A 15,555-nucleotide genomic window follows, 5' to 3' on the forward strand; every position below is an offset into this window, starting at 1 on the left:
CCGCTCTTACCGCAGGTGTTAATGAAGAATTCACTCTGGAAAGCCACAGGCGCGTTGAAGGAATTTCATCCCTAATGTAGAGATTAGGAGACCTGTAAAATGCAGATTGCATGTTCCAGAAATGATCAGGCGACTGCAGACCATAGCAGTGGTTTCAAGCTGTCATTCTGTGATACTGTGTCTATGTGTATACGTGTAATGTGAGCTTCCCTTTGGGTCTTCTTTGATACACACTGGGTGCATCTACACATGCATTAAGGTACTTTAAATTTAGTACCTTCAATGTGAAGTACAAAAGAAATGTGCACTAGACTGCCTTAATGCAGAGTAACAAATGTTATGATTTTTATATGATCCTTAATGCTTAGTAACCTACTTTACTGAACATTAGCATAATTGTAGTTTTGTACATGATGTTTTAATGTGCAATATAATAGTCTACTGCACATTAAACCGCATGTGTAAACGCTTCCACTGAAACCTGGTTTAAGTCACCCAGGAGATTTGCAAAAAGTTTAATCAGTAGATTAAAGTCTTTAAAGTCTTCAAATTCAGGTCAAAGAAACTGACTTGGAAACTGACAATGGCTTTGAAATCCAGCCAGCGCTGGGGTGTTGAGTGAGCGTGATGGGGAAGACAGCAGAGTTCTAATCTACTGGTGATAAGAATTTATCTTATCCTCACGCCTCTGACCTTGCACTAATCTGAGCTGCTTTCCCTCATGTCCCCTTGCTCCTGTCTCTTAGGTAACATTGGGTCTATGCAGCTTTTCTCTGCATCTCTTGTTACAGATCCCAGGTTAAATCAAACGCAGTGCGGAGGGACGGTAACAATAGCAACAAACTCCAGGCACAGCCTTCAACCTTCAGAGCCTTCTTCCTTCCAGTGCAGCCCCAGACATAGTGCTGTGGTCTGGGCCTGTCCTCTTGGCCAGTTGAGATGAAACAAGCTGCTGCCACCTTTGTGTTTCTGCTGCAGTGAGTGTGCACAAAAATCTAAGCCGCAAGGAGAAATAGCTTCTGAAATTGGCTTTCCAGGCTTCCAGTGAGGAAGCAGGGGAGTCCTTGGCATCCCCAGAACCTGCACTGGCCTCCCCCAACTTAGTCACCTGCAGAGGAGACAGGAGAGTTTCTTGTGTTTTGGGGGCTGCCCCTTCCCCCCCACAACAAAGTGCAGTTATAGCCATGTAGGCCTGGACTTGCTCTGCTCACTACTGGATACAAGCTTCGCCATGAGACCGCTGTGCACGTCCTTAATCTGTAAGTAAAAGGGGGCACCCGTGTGCTTCCCTCTGAACAAGGAGGGGCTCATTCATGGTTTCTGCCAAGGTTTGGTGCAGCTTGAACTAGGTCCAATGACCTCACTGCGACGTGGTTGGAGTCCCTTGTACAGGTAGACCCTCATGCTTCAGCTGATCCCTGTGGCCTCCGGGTCAGTGGGAGCTCCCTGACCCAGGTCCAGCCTCCATCCAGGGAGCAGGGACCGTGCTGGGCTCAGGGGCTCACAAACAGATAGGAGGGAGACCGTGGAGCCACTGCCGAGCCCACTTGTGGAGCGTTAGGGGTGGGATGGAGGTCAGGTCTGAAGCGCGGAAGAAGTAACAGCCACAGGCACCAGGTCCAGCAGCTGTGTTCTACACAGAGATGTGATGAGGCCTTCATGTGGGTTGGGGTACATGAGCGCTCTCTGCCAGACACTTCCAATCACAGCAATTCCTACAGAAAGCACCAGTTTTACTACCACTAGGAGGCTGCTGATTCCCTGTTCTAAAGCTAACATTCCCTATATCCTGCTCCCCAATATCCACATCTGCACACAAAGGAAGAGTTGCCTCTGCAGCACCAAAAAACAGCCTCTTCCTTGTCCTCATCTTCCTCACATGCTCCCTGCTGCAAACCCCCTCACTGCATTGCCAGCTCTGCTCAGCCTTTCCTGCACCAGACTGCGAGGGAATGCCCTGGGCTGGGCCAGCACAGAGTGACACCTCTTGTTTCCCCTTGGGGGCTGCTTGGCAGATGTCCTGGCTGTCTTGGGGCTGGAGGCTGTAATGCAGAAGGAGTGTGAGATCGTAGGGATTCTGCAAGACAAGCTGAAGTACAAGGAACGGCTCCAGTACATGGTCAGTCTTTCCCTCAGGGTCACGCTGCAGTGGGGTACTTGGTGTGTGCTTTTGTCACCTTGCTCCTGCCTCTCCTGCTGGGGATGGCCCCTGGTCCTGCTTGTGCCTGAACCCTTGCTGGCTGCCGGGGAGCCTGGCCTGTCGCCAGAGCTGTTACTGGGTGTTTTGCAACCTAGTAAATGCAGCGGCCACGAGTATTAGAACCTGGAGCCTGGCACTCGCCTCAGGAATCCATGGTCTGGCTCTTGAGTATGTGCCCTGTTTTCCGAGGTGCTCCGCATCCAGTAGTTCCCCTGATGCCCACCCACCAGTCAGTGCTCACCCTCCTGAGCACCACATGCAGCACAGGGACACCTGGCACATGATTTCATGGCTGCAAATTTGGATGCAGGGAGGATCATCACTAGGTCAACTGCCCCAGCCCAGGGAGGCAGGGAGGGGAGAGCAGTGATCTCTGCCACTACAGTCATGTCTTTGTTTGCCTTTCCAGAAGTACTATTTCCCCCTCAACTACACCGTGACTGTGCAATATGAAGAGGTGCTCAGGACATCCAATGTCAGCAGGCTGGTGAGAAGTCGGCTACTGCTTTCCAGATGCCTTTTCTGTCTTTGTGCTGTTTGTCATTGAGTGTCAGTACCTCCCTGGGTGCAGCACTGCTGCCACCTTTGGGCTTTTTTAAAGCCTCTTACCTGGGGGAGGCCCATGCCAGGCATATTCCAGGCCTGCATCACATGGTCATGGCTGGTAGATCTACCCATGCCAGACCTGGGCAAGCAGAGCTCCCACAAGTGTCAAGAATGTGAGATGCCAGGCCACCCTGGTGTAGGAGTGCTGTGCACTCCTAGGCTCTGCATTGGGTATTTCTGAAACCAGCTTCTACCTGTTTCTCATTGCATCTGGGTGGGGAAGGAACAACTGTTTACTAGCCCCGATCTCTGGAGTTCTGTAATCGGGCTGGTTGTCCTTATTTCACATAGGGGAGCCAGCTGCCAAAGCTGAACATGGGGATGAGAGGTGCCTTGGAAATACCAGAGCTGGGTTAGGAAAAGTTGGATTATGCATTAAGTGAATTGCAGGGATTGTCAGATCCAGTTCTGATTTTTCCAATGCGCTTGCAGGCAGTGAGCAGGGGGCAGGTGCAAAAGCTGGAACTGGGTTCTCCTGGAGTTGAGGGGCTAAGCGTGAGTCAGGTAGACAAGCTGGAAAGCAGGGCACTGATCTCAGGGAGTGCTGGGGTCTGGACTGGTGGCCCTGGGGTGTTGGCTGGGAGAACAGCTGTTAGCAGGTGCAATGGAGGAGGCACAGCACTGGCTGTGGCTGGGAGCCACGTTGGGCACTGGGCTCTCCAGGGGCTGGTGGAGCCCAAGCAGCTTCCCCCAGGAGGCCATGCTCACACTCCCTTGCCAGGCTGACTCTTTGCTCCCCAGCGAGATGAGGCCATCACGGAGCCATCACTGCGGTACCTGTGGTTCCATGTGAGCTCCCAAGTGGTGCTGAAGATCCGCGACGTGCTGCCAGAGCAACACCCATCCTGGAGCTACACGCAGGAGCTCTGTGACCTTCTTGAGGGCCTGGGCGTGGAGTACGAGAAGTACAAGCAGGTGGGGAAGCTGACCACCAGTAGGCACCCATACACACACATACACACACAGCCCCTAGGAGTGGTCCCTTATCTCACACAGCACTGTGTGTCTGCTACTTTCCAAATGCCCATCATGAGAGGCTCCAGTGCCAGGAAAGCAAAGGGAGAGCAGAGCTGACTCTGGCAGGCACTGCTGTGGATGAGCTGCTAGGGGGACCCTGATGCCAGGCAGCCACGCAGTGGGTGAGTGATGCCTCCATCAGCTCTACTCAGTGGATCTGTGCAGTGGGCCCATGGGATGGGACAGCAGGTGCTGTGTACCTGGCCAGGAGGACAGCATTGGTGGAGTAATGCATAGTTAGGGGTGGGGAGTGGCAGCTGGGAAATCAGTGATGAAGAGCAACAGACACGAGGCTGTAGTGCGCAGCCTGGCAGGCTCAGAGCAAGGGCTCTGGTTTCATTGGGAGCCGAGGCCCAAGGTCCAGCCTTACCCAGCAACATTGGGCTCCTCTGCAATGCACCAAGCCGGGGTGCCTTTCGATGGCTGTACAGTGTTGAGGATGCCTGTCCCTGTGCTGCCTGGTAGATGCAGTACAGTGCAGCCCTACCCAGGCAGTCAGCTATTGAATTGGAGGCAAGAGAGGCAGGCAGGCAGCTGCCAGCACCCTCCCAAGAGGCCGAGTGCCTGGAGGCACTGCCCAGGGCCAGTGATATGACCCTGGCAGAAGATGCTGGCTGCTTGGCCCCGTCTGCCGGGGTGCTCGGCCTGTGCCAGGAGGCGCCGATAGTTACCTGTGACATGGCAGGGTGGGTTTTCATCAGGTTCTGCTCAGGACGAGAGTGCAGCAGGCTCCCAGGGGGTGACGGGGCTCTGGGCCACAGGGCAGCAGGCAGCTGCAGATGTGGGCAGAGCTGCCAGTGCCTGGGTGTTGCTGCCCCCTGCTGCCCTGCCAGCAGCTGCCTTCCCTCCTGTGGGTGCCTCACCCCAGAGCTGGCCCGGTCCCTTTTGCTGATGTGGTTGTACAGATGTTGTCTTTCCAACTGGTTGGGAAAGGGAGAAGGATCTGAACAGGGAGATGAATGGAGAAGAGCACAGAGAAGCTGGAGCATTGGTGGTTCAGTGATAGAATTCTTTCCTGCCATGTGGGAGGTTGGGGTTTGATTCCTGGCCAACGCAGCTTGCTGGGTTTTTTTCTTTCCTAGGCTCTCTTACAGTGTAGGGAGGGCAGTAGGAGCTGGGAGATTGCAAACTCGACTCCTCTTCCATGTGCAAACCTTACAGGAGCTTTACCAGCTGTCAGAACCTCAGCAGCTTGCCTTTCCCCCACCTTCGACTGAATTAACCACACAGGGATTGGGGCCAAAGGAAAGTTGGGGGTGTGGCAGCCTAATGACTGGGTAGGTGCCAATCTTTCTCCCAATTAATCAACTTGCTCTTTCAGCTAAATGAAATTCTTAATCGCTTACTATCATATACAATTCTGGAGACTTTCCATGAGAGTTAGGGAATTTTTCTCAGGGGCCTGGACAAATTTCACTTTTATGCTTCTGGGCTTTGTTTGAATTATTATTATTATTATTGAACCTTCCTTGATTTGAGAGTTGGTGACACAGTAAACCAGCTCTCCCTGTACTTGTGTAGTCCTTTCTAACCTTGCTGTCTGATTGATCCCCTATTCTATCCACTCTACTTCCTTTATTCGTGTTCTTTGTTTTCCTTTCCTTTCTTCCACACTTACACACACAATTGTCTTCTCTGGGCAGTCCCATTCTTCTCTGATCACTTGTCCAAAGAATTTTAACTTCTCTCTCTCCATGGTGTTGATGTGATGTCTTGTCATACCAAACTTCTCATTGTCATTACATTATTTGGTATCCATGCAATTCTCAGTAGTTTTCAATTGAACTCTTAATTTCTCCATTTTTAAGGGTCCAACATTCACAGCCACTTATGGCTACTGTCCATACAGTAGCCTGCAAAATCTTTTTGTTTTGAAGTCAGCCCCTGTTTTCTTCCTGATCCTTGGTAAGTTTTCTAGGGCTGTTCTTGCTAAGCCTAATATTTTTTGTATATCCTGTTAACATGCACCATTTTGACTAAAGACTGAGCCCAGATACACAGACAAGTTAACTTGCTCTTGCTCTTTCCTATTCATCAGCATCCTTAGGTTTTTTTGTTCTTTTCTTATGGCCATTGTCTGTTGTCTTCAGGATATTAATCGATAGTCCATACATTTTTCCTAACGTATGCAATCTGCTAACCAAATCCCATAGTTCCTCAGATAATAAGGCAATCCTAGACTTCATTACCTGCATGCCTCAAATTATTTATTAATCTTCCAGCTATCTTAAGGCCTCCTCTAAGATCTTTCTGTACTTTCCTCATTGCCACCTCGGCTTGACTGTTGCATAGGTAAGACAATACTACGCATCCTTGCCCTCCACCTCCCGTGACTACAAGCCACTCCGATCTTACTCCTGCCACTTTTGTAGCTGATTTCTGATTAAGACACAGCTTCCACAGCAGTTCAACTAAGAGTAGCGGGAAGTCTTTCTCAAGCATCATTAGCCATGACTTATCATGCCCCACCAAATCAGATGCCTTAGTGAAGTCGACAAAGCAGAGATATAACAGTGGTTCCCATTCTCAGTCTTTTCTCATCATGATGATCCCTTGTGTCCTTTCCGGGTCCAAACCCTGCTTGCTCAGTGATAGTTTTTGGTCTGCTTTTCTTGGAATCCTTTCCAGAATGGTTTTTAACAAAACCTTGCTCACATGTGATACCAAAGACATTATCCTGCAGTTTATACATCCCTGGTGGGCAGCTTTCTTCATCATTGAAATATAATCTTGTTAATTAATCAGGCCACTCCCCATGTTCTGAACAGACTGCATCATGTCTACTTCTACCTCTCCATCCAGCTTGAGATGTTCTATGGCCAAATCAGTCAGACCTGGAGCATTTTTATTCTTGACCCTTTTTATGGCAGGTGTTACTTCTGCTTTAATTGTGGTGGTTCTCTTTCAACTGCCCAGTCTGACTGCTCAGTTCACAACTACGTCTTTACATCCTGCTCTAGACAAGACCTCTGGGACTGGGCTGAAGAGCTGCATTATTCAGGTTATGGGTGAGTAGAAAGCAAGTCAGAGCAGAGCATGGAGTGAGGGTCTGTGTCAGGTGCTGGTGGCTGCTGGTTAACTCCCTAGACTATTGTTTCTGCAGGGGGATATGGATATAGTTGTTGCTGACCTGGTGAAGAGGATTCATGATGCTGAGGCAGGGAGCAACAGGAAGCCTGTGAGACCCAAAGCACTGCTGGATAACTGCGTCAAGGTCATGAGGATGCTGTACAGCACTCCATGTGAGTAGTGACCAAGAACAAAAGCTTGGAAGAAGCAGAGGTGGCTCCTAGTCCGCCAGGTAGCAGGGTCAGGGGGTGATGTGAAGCCCTAACTTCAGATGGGTAATTCTAGCTGGGAGCTTTGGAGAGCAAGCATTACTTACGCAGTGAAGGTCACCCAGGGGAGTATATCTGAGAGGTATGAAGGGGCTTTTGTACATTAAAGGCTGCCTGTGACATCATGTTCATTGCCCTGTGAGCTGAGCAGAAGAAACATAGAAACTAGGGTTACTCAGAACTTGCAAACAGCTGGTGACCCAGCCTGAGAGCTCTGAGTTGCCTGTTTTGCATGTCAGTAACAAATACCTCCTGTCTCTCATGCTGCAGGTAAATGGGATTCTGCCTAACATTGCAACGGGAGCATTACCATCTCCTTTACCTCTCCATGCCTTCTTTGGTCTCCATAGTGTCTTCGGCCCTCTCTTTCATGCTGCACGATCCCAGCTTCTATGTAGTGCTGTGGCTCTTGTATGTCCCCAGGGCCCAGATGAAGCCAATATGTTCCAAAGCATGATCCAAGATGTGCTACAGTCAGAGCATTGATTTGCCGTCTCAACAAAAATTGAGAGTGAAGGAGAGGTGTGAAGACCTTTATCCACTAGTGCCACATGAAGGGCTTGGGACATTTCCCTGGGCCTGAGAAGTCTGGGAAGGGAGCAGCTTCTTCTGCCATGACTAAAACAAATCCACCTCTTCTTTCTCTTGTGAGCAGCTAATGGCTACCCCTCTTGATATTTGCCACAATAGATCCCTGAGGAACAGCTCTACAATAGCAATGGCAACTTGCTTCAGTTTGAAGGCTTGTCCCAGAAGTGAGTTAGTCATCCATGTGAGGCTCCATGGTTCTGAGAAGAGGGCCTGACATGGCCTGGCAGTGATGTGTATGCATACTCTGTTCCCCATCTTGAGTGAGGAAGGCCAGCTGCATCACACCTCCAGAACACGTATTTGGGGTAGGGCCACAACAGCAGAGATTGCTGCTAAGGGATGCTGAACCTCTACTGGATGCACTCTGGAGAATGCTGGTGACTGGGTTGTCAGGAATATGCCAAGATCCACACACTTCACACAGAGCCACCATACTTCAAACGTCACTGCTCAGTCTTATCCCACCAAGGAAGGAGATAATGACTTGGCACTGTCCTTGAAAAAGGTGGTATCAATCCAAGGCAGGAATAAAACATGTTGTCTTGGACAACTTGTGTGAGGGACCACACACAGCAATGCCTCCCATTCCTCCCTAGTGCTGGGGCGTGTGACTGGGCAAAGGCCTGTGATGGTCAGTGCAACTGGCAGTAGCAGCAGTGACCAACAGTGACTTTTCCTACAGCTTGTTGTGTTGTGCTCCCTTCTGGAGTGAGCCGGTTGGTGCAGGAACCATAAACCTCCAGCAAGTGTCATGCGTGTTGCCCATCCCTCTGTCTAACCTGATTTCTGAAGTGCCTGATGTTGTAACTAAGCACCTTAAGCTGAGGCCAAGGTCTGGGGCCCTGTCTGTTCTCTGACTTGGTTCCAGGTTGAGCTTGGGCAGCAGGATGTATGTCTCCCTGGGCGAACATCTCCTTTCTATCCTCAATGATGTCACGCTGTTCTTTCTTTCAGTGTTGCCAACTGCTCTGATATATCGCGAGTCTTGTGATATTTTGCCTTTCCCTAAAGCTCCAACACCAGGGGTCTCAGCTTTCATTAAAATGTACATTTCCCGCACTTGTGGTTGCAGATACACTTGAAAAGCTGTCTGCTAAAGGCTCAAAAAATACTAAAAATCAATAAAAAGCCAATACAGAGCACTGAAGATTGCCAGATTGATGCAGCTAGAGTATCTTATAACCTGGGGGGCCTGGAAAACCCTCTGATGCTCTAGATCCTCTCTTTCCCTGGATTGGTGACCCAGTGGCTGTTTTTCTGTTCTTTCTCACAGGGTGGACAGTTTTTCTGCTGTAACAAAATGTCCAGTAGAAGACTGTGCAGACTGAATAGCAAGAGACATCCCCAGTCCTCCCCTGTGACCAGGAGCTGTGCCTTCATAGACAGTGAAGTGCTTTCCCAAGAAAAATCATTTAGATGAGGGAGCCCTTTCACCACACATCTGCACAAAAACCCCACTGGAAAATTATCAGAATTTCCCATGGGTTGGGGCAGAAATTCCAGTTTTCAGTCAGCTGCAGCAATAATAAAGCCAGTGAGGGCTGTGCCTCTTTTACCTGACTGACATGCTGTATTCTCCAGGTCTTCCACCAACATCCTCCTCCATGCTGCTGGGATCACCAGGCTTCAGATTTTCACTAACATCCATTCGATGTTGAGCTCTTCTCCAGGCTAGCTGTTTACAGCCGGGGAGCTCTGTGTCCTCACAGCTGTCCAGGCTCTGAACCTCTCCTTTTCCTGCTTCATAGAGGAGTTCAAGCCAGAATGAAGACCCATGTGCAGGGCATTGCTCTCTGCATGTCCAGATCCTCCTACCACAGACAGCACACAGGGGCAGAGTTGCAATTGATATTATTTCCCTGGGGGAACCTTTATGGGCACATGCACTGCTGCCCATTAATTCTCAGTCAACCCCAATCAGCCAGTGGGGTGAGAATGAAGCCACTATCCTACAAGACGTACCTCCTTTGGGTCCCAGATGGTGGGGTTTGTTCTCTGAGGCCAAGGTTGGCCACTGCTCTGGTACTGGTCTCCAGTTAAGACACACCCAGGCGCAGGGGCTTATCTCTGGTCCCTGTCTCACTGCAAGCCTGCAAAACTGGTGGGCATCAGGGCCATGGGTGCTGAGCAAGGGTGCTGTACAAAAGTAGGTGCAGAAACAGTTTGGCAGTGAGAGAGGACAAAAGCAATGGTGTAACCATTGTCATGACTCTGGATGTCTTCTACTTTCCTCAGAAACATGTGATCACTCAAGCCTGAGTTTGCCTTGGATCAAAATGACCTCTCCCCAGTTATTGTCAATTGGGTTGAAGCCAGAAAGATGGTTGCCATATCTGCCTGTGGAAGCAAGATTGGTCCAAAAGTGGCTACCATTGGTGATGTGTAGGGGGTATATGTGGGTGCACGTGCACCCTCTGAGATTTGTCGTGCACCCCCTGAGATTGGCGGGGGGTTGCCACTCGCTCCCCCGCCAATGCTGCTGGCGGCATGTGCGGGTGGTCGCCAATCACCACTCGGCGCTTGCCACCCCTCTCCTCACCGCTGACACTGCTGCAGCCACCTGCGGGCGGTCCTCACTCGGCCCAATCTCGCCACTGACATCTCCGCAGCCAACTGTGGGCGGTCCCCACTCACTGCTGCCATGCCCCTACCGCTGCTGCTGCCTGCAGGCCCCAGTTCATGGTGGCTGCCATCTGCAGCTGCTAAGAAAATGGAAGCCATGTGCAGGGGGAAATGACTACAGTTAGAGGGGCCTGGGAGACAGGGTCCTTGGGGGTTGGGGTACAGCTGTGAAATGTGCACAAGGGGAATGAGGTAGGCATTAGGGGGAAAGAGGTGGATGTAGGAATTGCAGGGGAAGATGAGTGGGAACATTTAAGAAGGAAAATAGGGGGCAGGGAGAAGACAATGCTCAGAAGAGGTGGGAGGCTGAGAAAAGAAGGATGTAAGGGCAGCAGAAGCCCCAATAAGCAAAGAAGCCACAGGTGAGGATAGTAAAGGAAGGACAGGAGGCTGGAAATTCCCCTGTCAGAAACCAAAGCCTTGAGCTAAGAGGGGAAGTGGGTGGCCTGGTGGATGCACAAGCAGGAGGAGGCAACGGGGGAGGCCTTCTCATTCTTCCTGTGAAAGTAGGGCAATAGCTCAGGTCTTCGTGTATGAATGCATGGAGCATGACTGGAACAGCAGAGTTGGTGGGATAGCTCACATGACTGGAGCAGTCATGGATAAACTGGAATGCATAAACTGTTCAGGAAAGACAGGCAGGGGAGAAGAGGGGAAGGAATTTAATGTAAAATTTCATGTAAAAGCTGTACAGCTTCAGTATGAAATAGGACAGGCCAGTAGAAAGTCTCTGGGTTTGGGTCAAAGAAGAGAGCAACAAGGGTGATGTTGTGGTGGGTATCTTCTAGATACCACCAGTCCAGGAGGGTAAGGTGGATGAAGCTTTCTTCAAACAGCTTGCAGAATTTTCAGATCATGGGCCCTGGTTCTCATGGGGGACTTCAATCATCCTGACATCTGCTAGGAGGGCAATACAGCAGTGCACAGGCAATCCAAGAAGTTTTTGGATGGGGAGAGTATTGGGGACAATTTCCTGGTGCAAGTGTTGGAGAGATCAACTAGGGGCCGTGCTCTTTTTGACCTGGTATTCACAAACAGCCAGGAATTGATGGGGAATATCAGTGCCCAAGTGCATGGCAACTTGGGCATCAGCAACCACAAGATGATTGAGTTCAGGATCCTGAGAAAAGGAAGGAAGGAGAGCAGCAGAGTTAGGACCCTGGGCTTCAGAAAAGCATACTTCAACTCGCTCGGGGAACTGATGGTCAGGATTCCCTGGGAAGCCAAACTGAGGGGGAAAGGAGTCTGGGAGAGCTGGTTGTATTTTAAAGAAACCTTACTGGGCACAGGAATGAACCATCCCGATGAGCAGGAAGACCAGCAAGTATGGCAGAAGACCAGCTTGGCTTATCAGGGAACTTTTCAATGAGCTAAAACACATAAAGGAAGCCTACAAGAAATGGAAACTTGGATAAATGACTAAGGAGGAATATAAGAATATTGCGCAGGCATACAGAGATTAAATCAGGAAGGCCAAAGTGCAATTGGAGTTGCAGCTAGCGAAGGACATGAAAGGTAACAAGAAGGGTTTCTACAAGTATGTCAGTAACGAGGTAGATCAGGGAAACTGGCCTCTTACTGAATGGGGGAGGCAACCTAGTGACAGATGATGTGGAAAAGGCTGGAGTACTCAATGCCTTTTTTACCTCAGTCTTCACAGGCCAGGTCAGCTCTCAGACTACTGCATCTGGCAGCAGTTTGGGGAGGAAGTGAGGATCCAATAGTACCAAAGAAATGGGTTAGGAACTATTTAAAAAGCTGGACATATACAAATCCATGGGGCTGGACACGATGCACCTGAGGGCAATGAGAGAGTTGGCTGATGTGATTGAAGAGCTGCTGACCATCTCTGAAAACTTGTGGTGCTCATGAGAAGTCCCCAGTGATTGGAAAAGGGCAAAAGTTGTGTCCATCTTTAAGAAAAGGAAGGAGGATCTGGGGAACTGCAGACTGGTCAGTCTCACCTCAGTCCCTGGAAAAATCATGGAGCAAGTCTACAAGGAATCAATTTCTAAGCACCTGAAGAAGAAGGTGATTAGGACCAGTCAGTAAGGATTCACCAAGGGCAAGTCATGCCTGACCAACCTGATTGCCTTCTATGATGAGATGACTGGCTCTGTGGATGCAGGGAAAGCAGTGAACGTACCTACACCTTGACTTTAGCAAGGCTTTTGATATGGTCTCCTGCAACATTCTTGCAAGCAAGCTAAAGAAGTACTTGTTGGATTAATGGACTGTAAGGTGGATAGAAAACTGGCTGGAGCATCGGGCTCAGAGGGTAGTAATCAATGGCTTGCTGTCTAGTTGGCAGCCAGTGTCAAGTGGAGTGCCCAGGGGTCAGTCCTGGGGCTGGTTTTGTTCAATATCTTCATCAACAACTTGGAAGATGGCATAGAGTGCACCCTCAGCAAGTTTGCAGATGAAACCAAGCTGGTGGGAGTAGTAGATATGCTGGAGGGAAGGACTGAAATTCAGAGTGACTTAGACAAATTGGAGGATTGGACCAAAAGAAATCTCATGAATTTCAATAAGGACAAGTATGAAGTCCTGCACTTAGGAAGGAAGAATCCCATGCACCGGTACAAACTGGGGACTGACTGGCTGGGGAGCAGCTCTACAGAAAAGGATGCGGGAATTATAGTAGACAATTAGCTGAATATGAGCCAACAGTGTACCTTTTGTCATAAAGAAGGCTAACAGCATACTGAAGTGTATTGCCAGCAAATTGAGAGAAGTGATTCTTTCCTTCTATTTGGCATTGGTGAAGCCACATCTGGAGTACTGTGTCCTGTTTTGGGCCCTCACTACAGAAAGGATGTGGGCAAATTGGAGGGAGTCCAGCAGAAGGTAATGAAAATCATTAGAGGATTGGAGCACATGACTTCTGAGGAGAGGCTGAGGAAAGTGGGCTTATTTAATCTGGAGAAGAGAAGACTGAGGGCAATTTAATAACAGCCTTCAACTACCTGAATGGTGGCTCCAAAGAGGAATCTCCATCCTTAGAAGTTTAAGATCCAGCTAGACAAAGCCTTAGTTGGGATGATATAGTTGGAGATGGTCCTGCTTTGAGCAGGGGGTTGGACTAGATGACCTCCTGAAGTCCCTTTCAACCCTAATTTTCTATGATTCACTGATCATGAGGTTTCTCCTCTGCCCTTAAGAATCCTCCGATTTTTCTTAAGGAGTCCAGAGGAAGCCCTGTCCAGTGGTTTTGCCCTGGCTGCTGGGGAAGGGTGGACAATAATGGCAAACTAGGGATGCCAAGGTCCAGCTCTAGACATGTCCAAGTACTGCAGCAGTGGAGTGGTGTTCAGATGACTACAATTGTGTGTCAAGACAGGTTGGGGATCTCCTCTTGCTTGTGCTGGTTCTTTGGCCTCCAAGTTAGTGTGATAGAGAATGGGCAGGGAGAGAGGAAGGCACAGAGAACTCAAACTCTCTGGAAGGATGCAGTGGTTCCGGGATAAGAGTGGGGTTCTGAGTCCTGAGGAATGGGCTGTACTGAGTAGGGATGAGCTGTAGTGAGGCTAAAGTGATGTGTTTTATCCATTGGAGCAAAGCTTGTATCTTGGAAAAATATTAAAAGCAGCAGAACCCCATGAGAGCAGTGCCTTTGATAGCTCAGCTGGTAAAGCAGGAGACTGTAGCATTCTCTTGGATAAAGTAAGTCCTCCCAAAGCCTGAAACTGAATGAGGCAGACAAGGTTCCTTGGGTGAATTTGATATCTTTTATTAGACCAATCCAAATGGTTGGAGAATAGTTATTAAGCAAGCTTTCGGGTTTAAAAACCCTTCATCAGGCTAAGGAAGCTGCAGCAGTTGGTGTGTGCTCTTCCTGGATGGAATGACAAGTAAAGAAGCCAGGGGCTGGGCTGGGCTGGGGAGTCAGTTGCCAGGCAGATTATAATGTATCAAAAATCCAATGTCTATGTTTAGTGGCCCTCCTGTGAGAAATGTGCCTCCACCTGTAGGAGGGCCACTCTCTCTCCAATCTCTCAGTCCTGATCCTCAAGGGAAACTTACACAACACTTCCCAGAGACGAGCCTATGAGCTCCATTTCATCAACCTGCTGGATACTAGAGATCAGGAACTGAACATAGACATTGGATCAGTAGGGGGTGCTTTGGGACTGAGCTGCCCACCTCACTGTGCCTGACCAAAACCAAGCTTTGGATGCCTCCTCAGGGACGCCAACTTTTGGCCAACTCCCTTCCTGGAGCACACCCACTGCCACCACCCGAGCTCCGGTCTTTGTTAGGGCTCTGTGCCTACCTCTGTGGGGTACGCAGGCCGTGTAGTCCTAGGGGTTGCTTAGCCCCAGCAGGATATATCTATGTGCTTCCTATAGCCTGAAGCATAGAAAGTAGCCTCCCTTAGCTAGCTGAGCAAAGGGAGCAAAAAGGCTTGCCCAATCCCTCTCAAACAGTTACTGCCAGGCTTGCTATGATTAGAGATGCCATACAATCAATTTGAAAAACATCAGTGTTACCTGTTGGAGTGACATTGGCTGAAGCCTAGCCCCCATGTCGTGTGGTCAGAACTCAGAACAATGGAGAGGCTAGAGCCCCTCCCCCAGCCAGGTTTATGCAGCAAGTTGGTTGCCTAGGTAACCAGGTGGACAGACATGGGAAGAGACAAAGAAAGAGAAAAAGGGGAAAAAAACCCCCAAACCCTAAGTGAGGGAGCAGAGCCACAGGCTCTACAATTTTTTTTGTCCCAGCCTTCTGCCTGCCTTCCTCCTCTTGAGTTTGAGTCTGGCTGGGCTTGCTTTCCCTGGGGCTTTTTGGAAATTGGAGATGGAGGAAGTTAAGAACTGGGAGTTGTTCCCGTGGTGACAGACCAGCTAGTTAGTCACTTGGTAAGAGATAGACCAAGGGTCTGCAGATGTTGTTTACTACTTCACAGATTAAAATGTATCGTTCTTCTCATTCACATATGTGTGTGTTTATTGAACCTGGTGATCATCACTACAGAGGAAACCTGCCTGGCACCTGTCCCAAAGGGGTTTGGCTTCCCTTTAAGAGGCTTGTACAAAGTAACCATGCTGGATGGGGAGACCTGGTTGTGGGCAGTTGGTTAGGAGGAGCTCTGAGCAGGTGTATGTTGTTACCTCTCTCTTCTTTAGTGTCTTAATAAAGTTAACCTGTTTCTGTAAGAAAACTAGGGTTCTTCTGCTGAAC

At 49.5% G+C, this 15,555-nt stretch overlaps 2 protein-coding genes across 5 annotated transcripts in view; one reads left to right on the forward strand and one right to left on the reverse strand.

Annotated features, from left to right (window-relative positions):
• Positions 1 to 12: 12 nt before the first annotated feature.
• On the forward strand, positions 13 to 11,699 carry IL34 (interleukin 34). Of its 4 annotated transcripts, none has more exons than XM_025211807.1 (6): positions 19 to 1,259; positions 2,016 to 2,119; positions 2,610 to 2,687; positions 3,548 to 3,721; positions 6,927 to 7,065; positions 9,026 to 11,699. In XM_025211807.1, the coding sequence occupies exons 1-6, from the start codon at positions 1,232 to 1,234 to the stop codon at positions 9,046 to 9,048; spliced, it is 546 nt and encodes a 181-aa protein (XP_025067592.1). In that variant the 5' UTR covers positions 19 to 1,231; the 3' UTR covers positions 9,049 to 11,699. The 4 variants fall into 4 exon arrangements, with proteins under 4 accessions (XP_025067594.1, XP_025067592.1, XP_025067595.1 ...); XM_025211810.1 differs by having other exon boundaries at positions 20 to 1,259; positions 1,917 to 2,119; XM_006030243.3 differs by lacking the exon at positions 9,026 to 11,699 and adding an exon at positions 7,432 to 9,007 and having other exon boundaries at positions 30 to 1,259.
• Positions 3,730 to 15,555, reverse strand: part of LOC112551340 — a 19,417-nt gene continuing 7,591 nt past the window's right edge. Inside the window, exon 2 of the mRNA XM_025211806.1 lies at positions 3,730 to 5,758. Coding sequence (XP_025067591.1) covers positions 3,910 to 4,845 — 936 coding nt within the window. The 5' untranslated portion in view covers positions 4,846 to 5,758 and the 3' untranslated portion in view covers positions 3,730 to 3,909. The remainder of the gene's footprint in view (positions 5,759 to 15,555) is intronic.

Source organism: Alligator sinensis, unplaced genomic scaffold (genome assembly GCF_000455745.1).
Source record: "Alligator sinensis unplaced genomic scaffold, ASM45574v1 scaffold260_1, whole genome shotgun sequence".
Lineage (NCBI taxonomy): Eukaryota > Metazoa > Chordata > Crocodylia > Alligatoridae > Alligator > Alligator sinensis.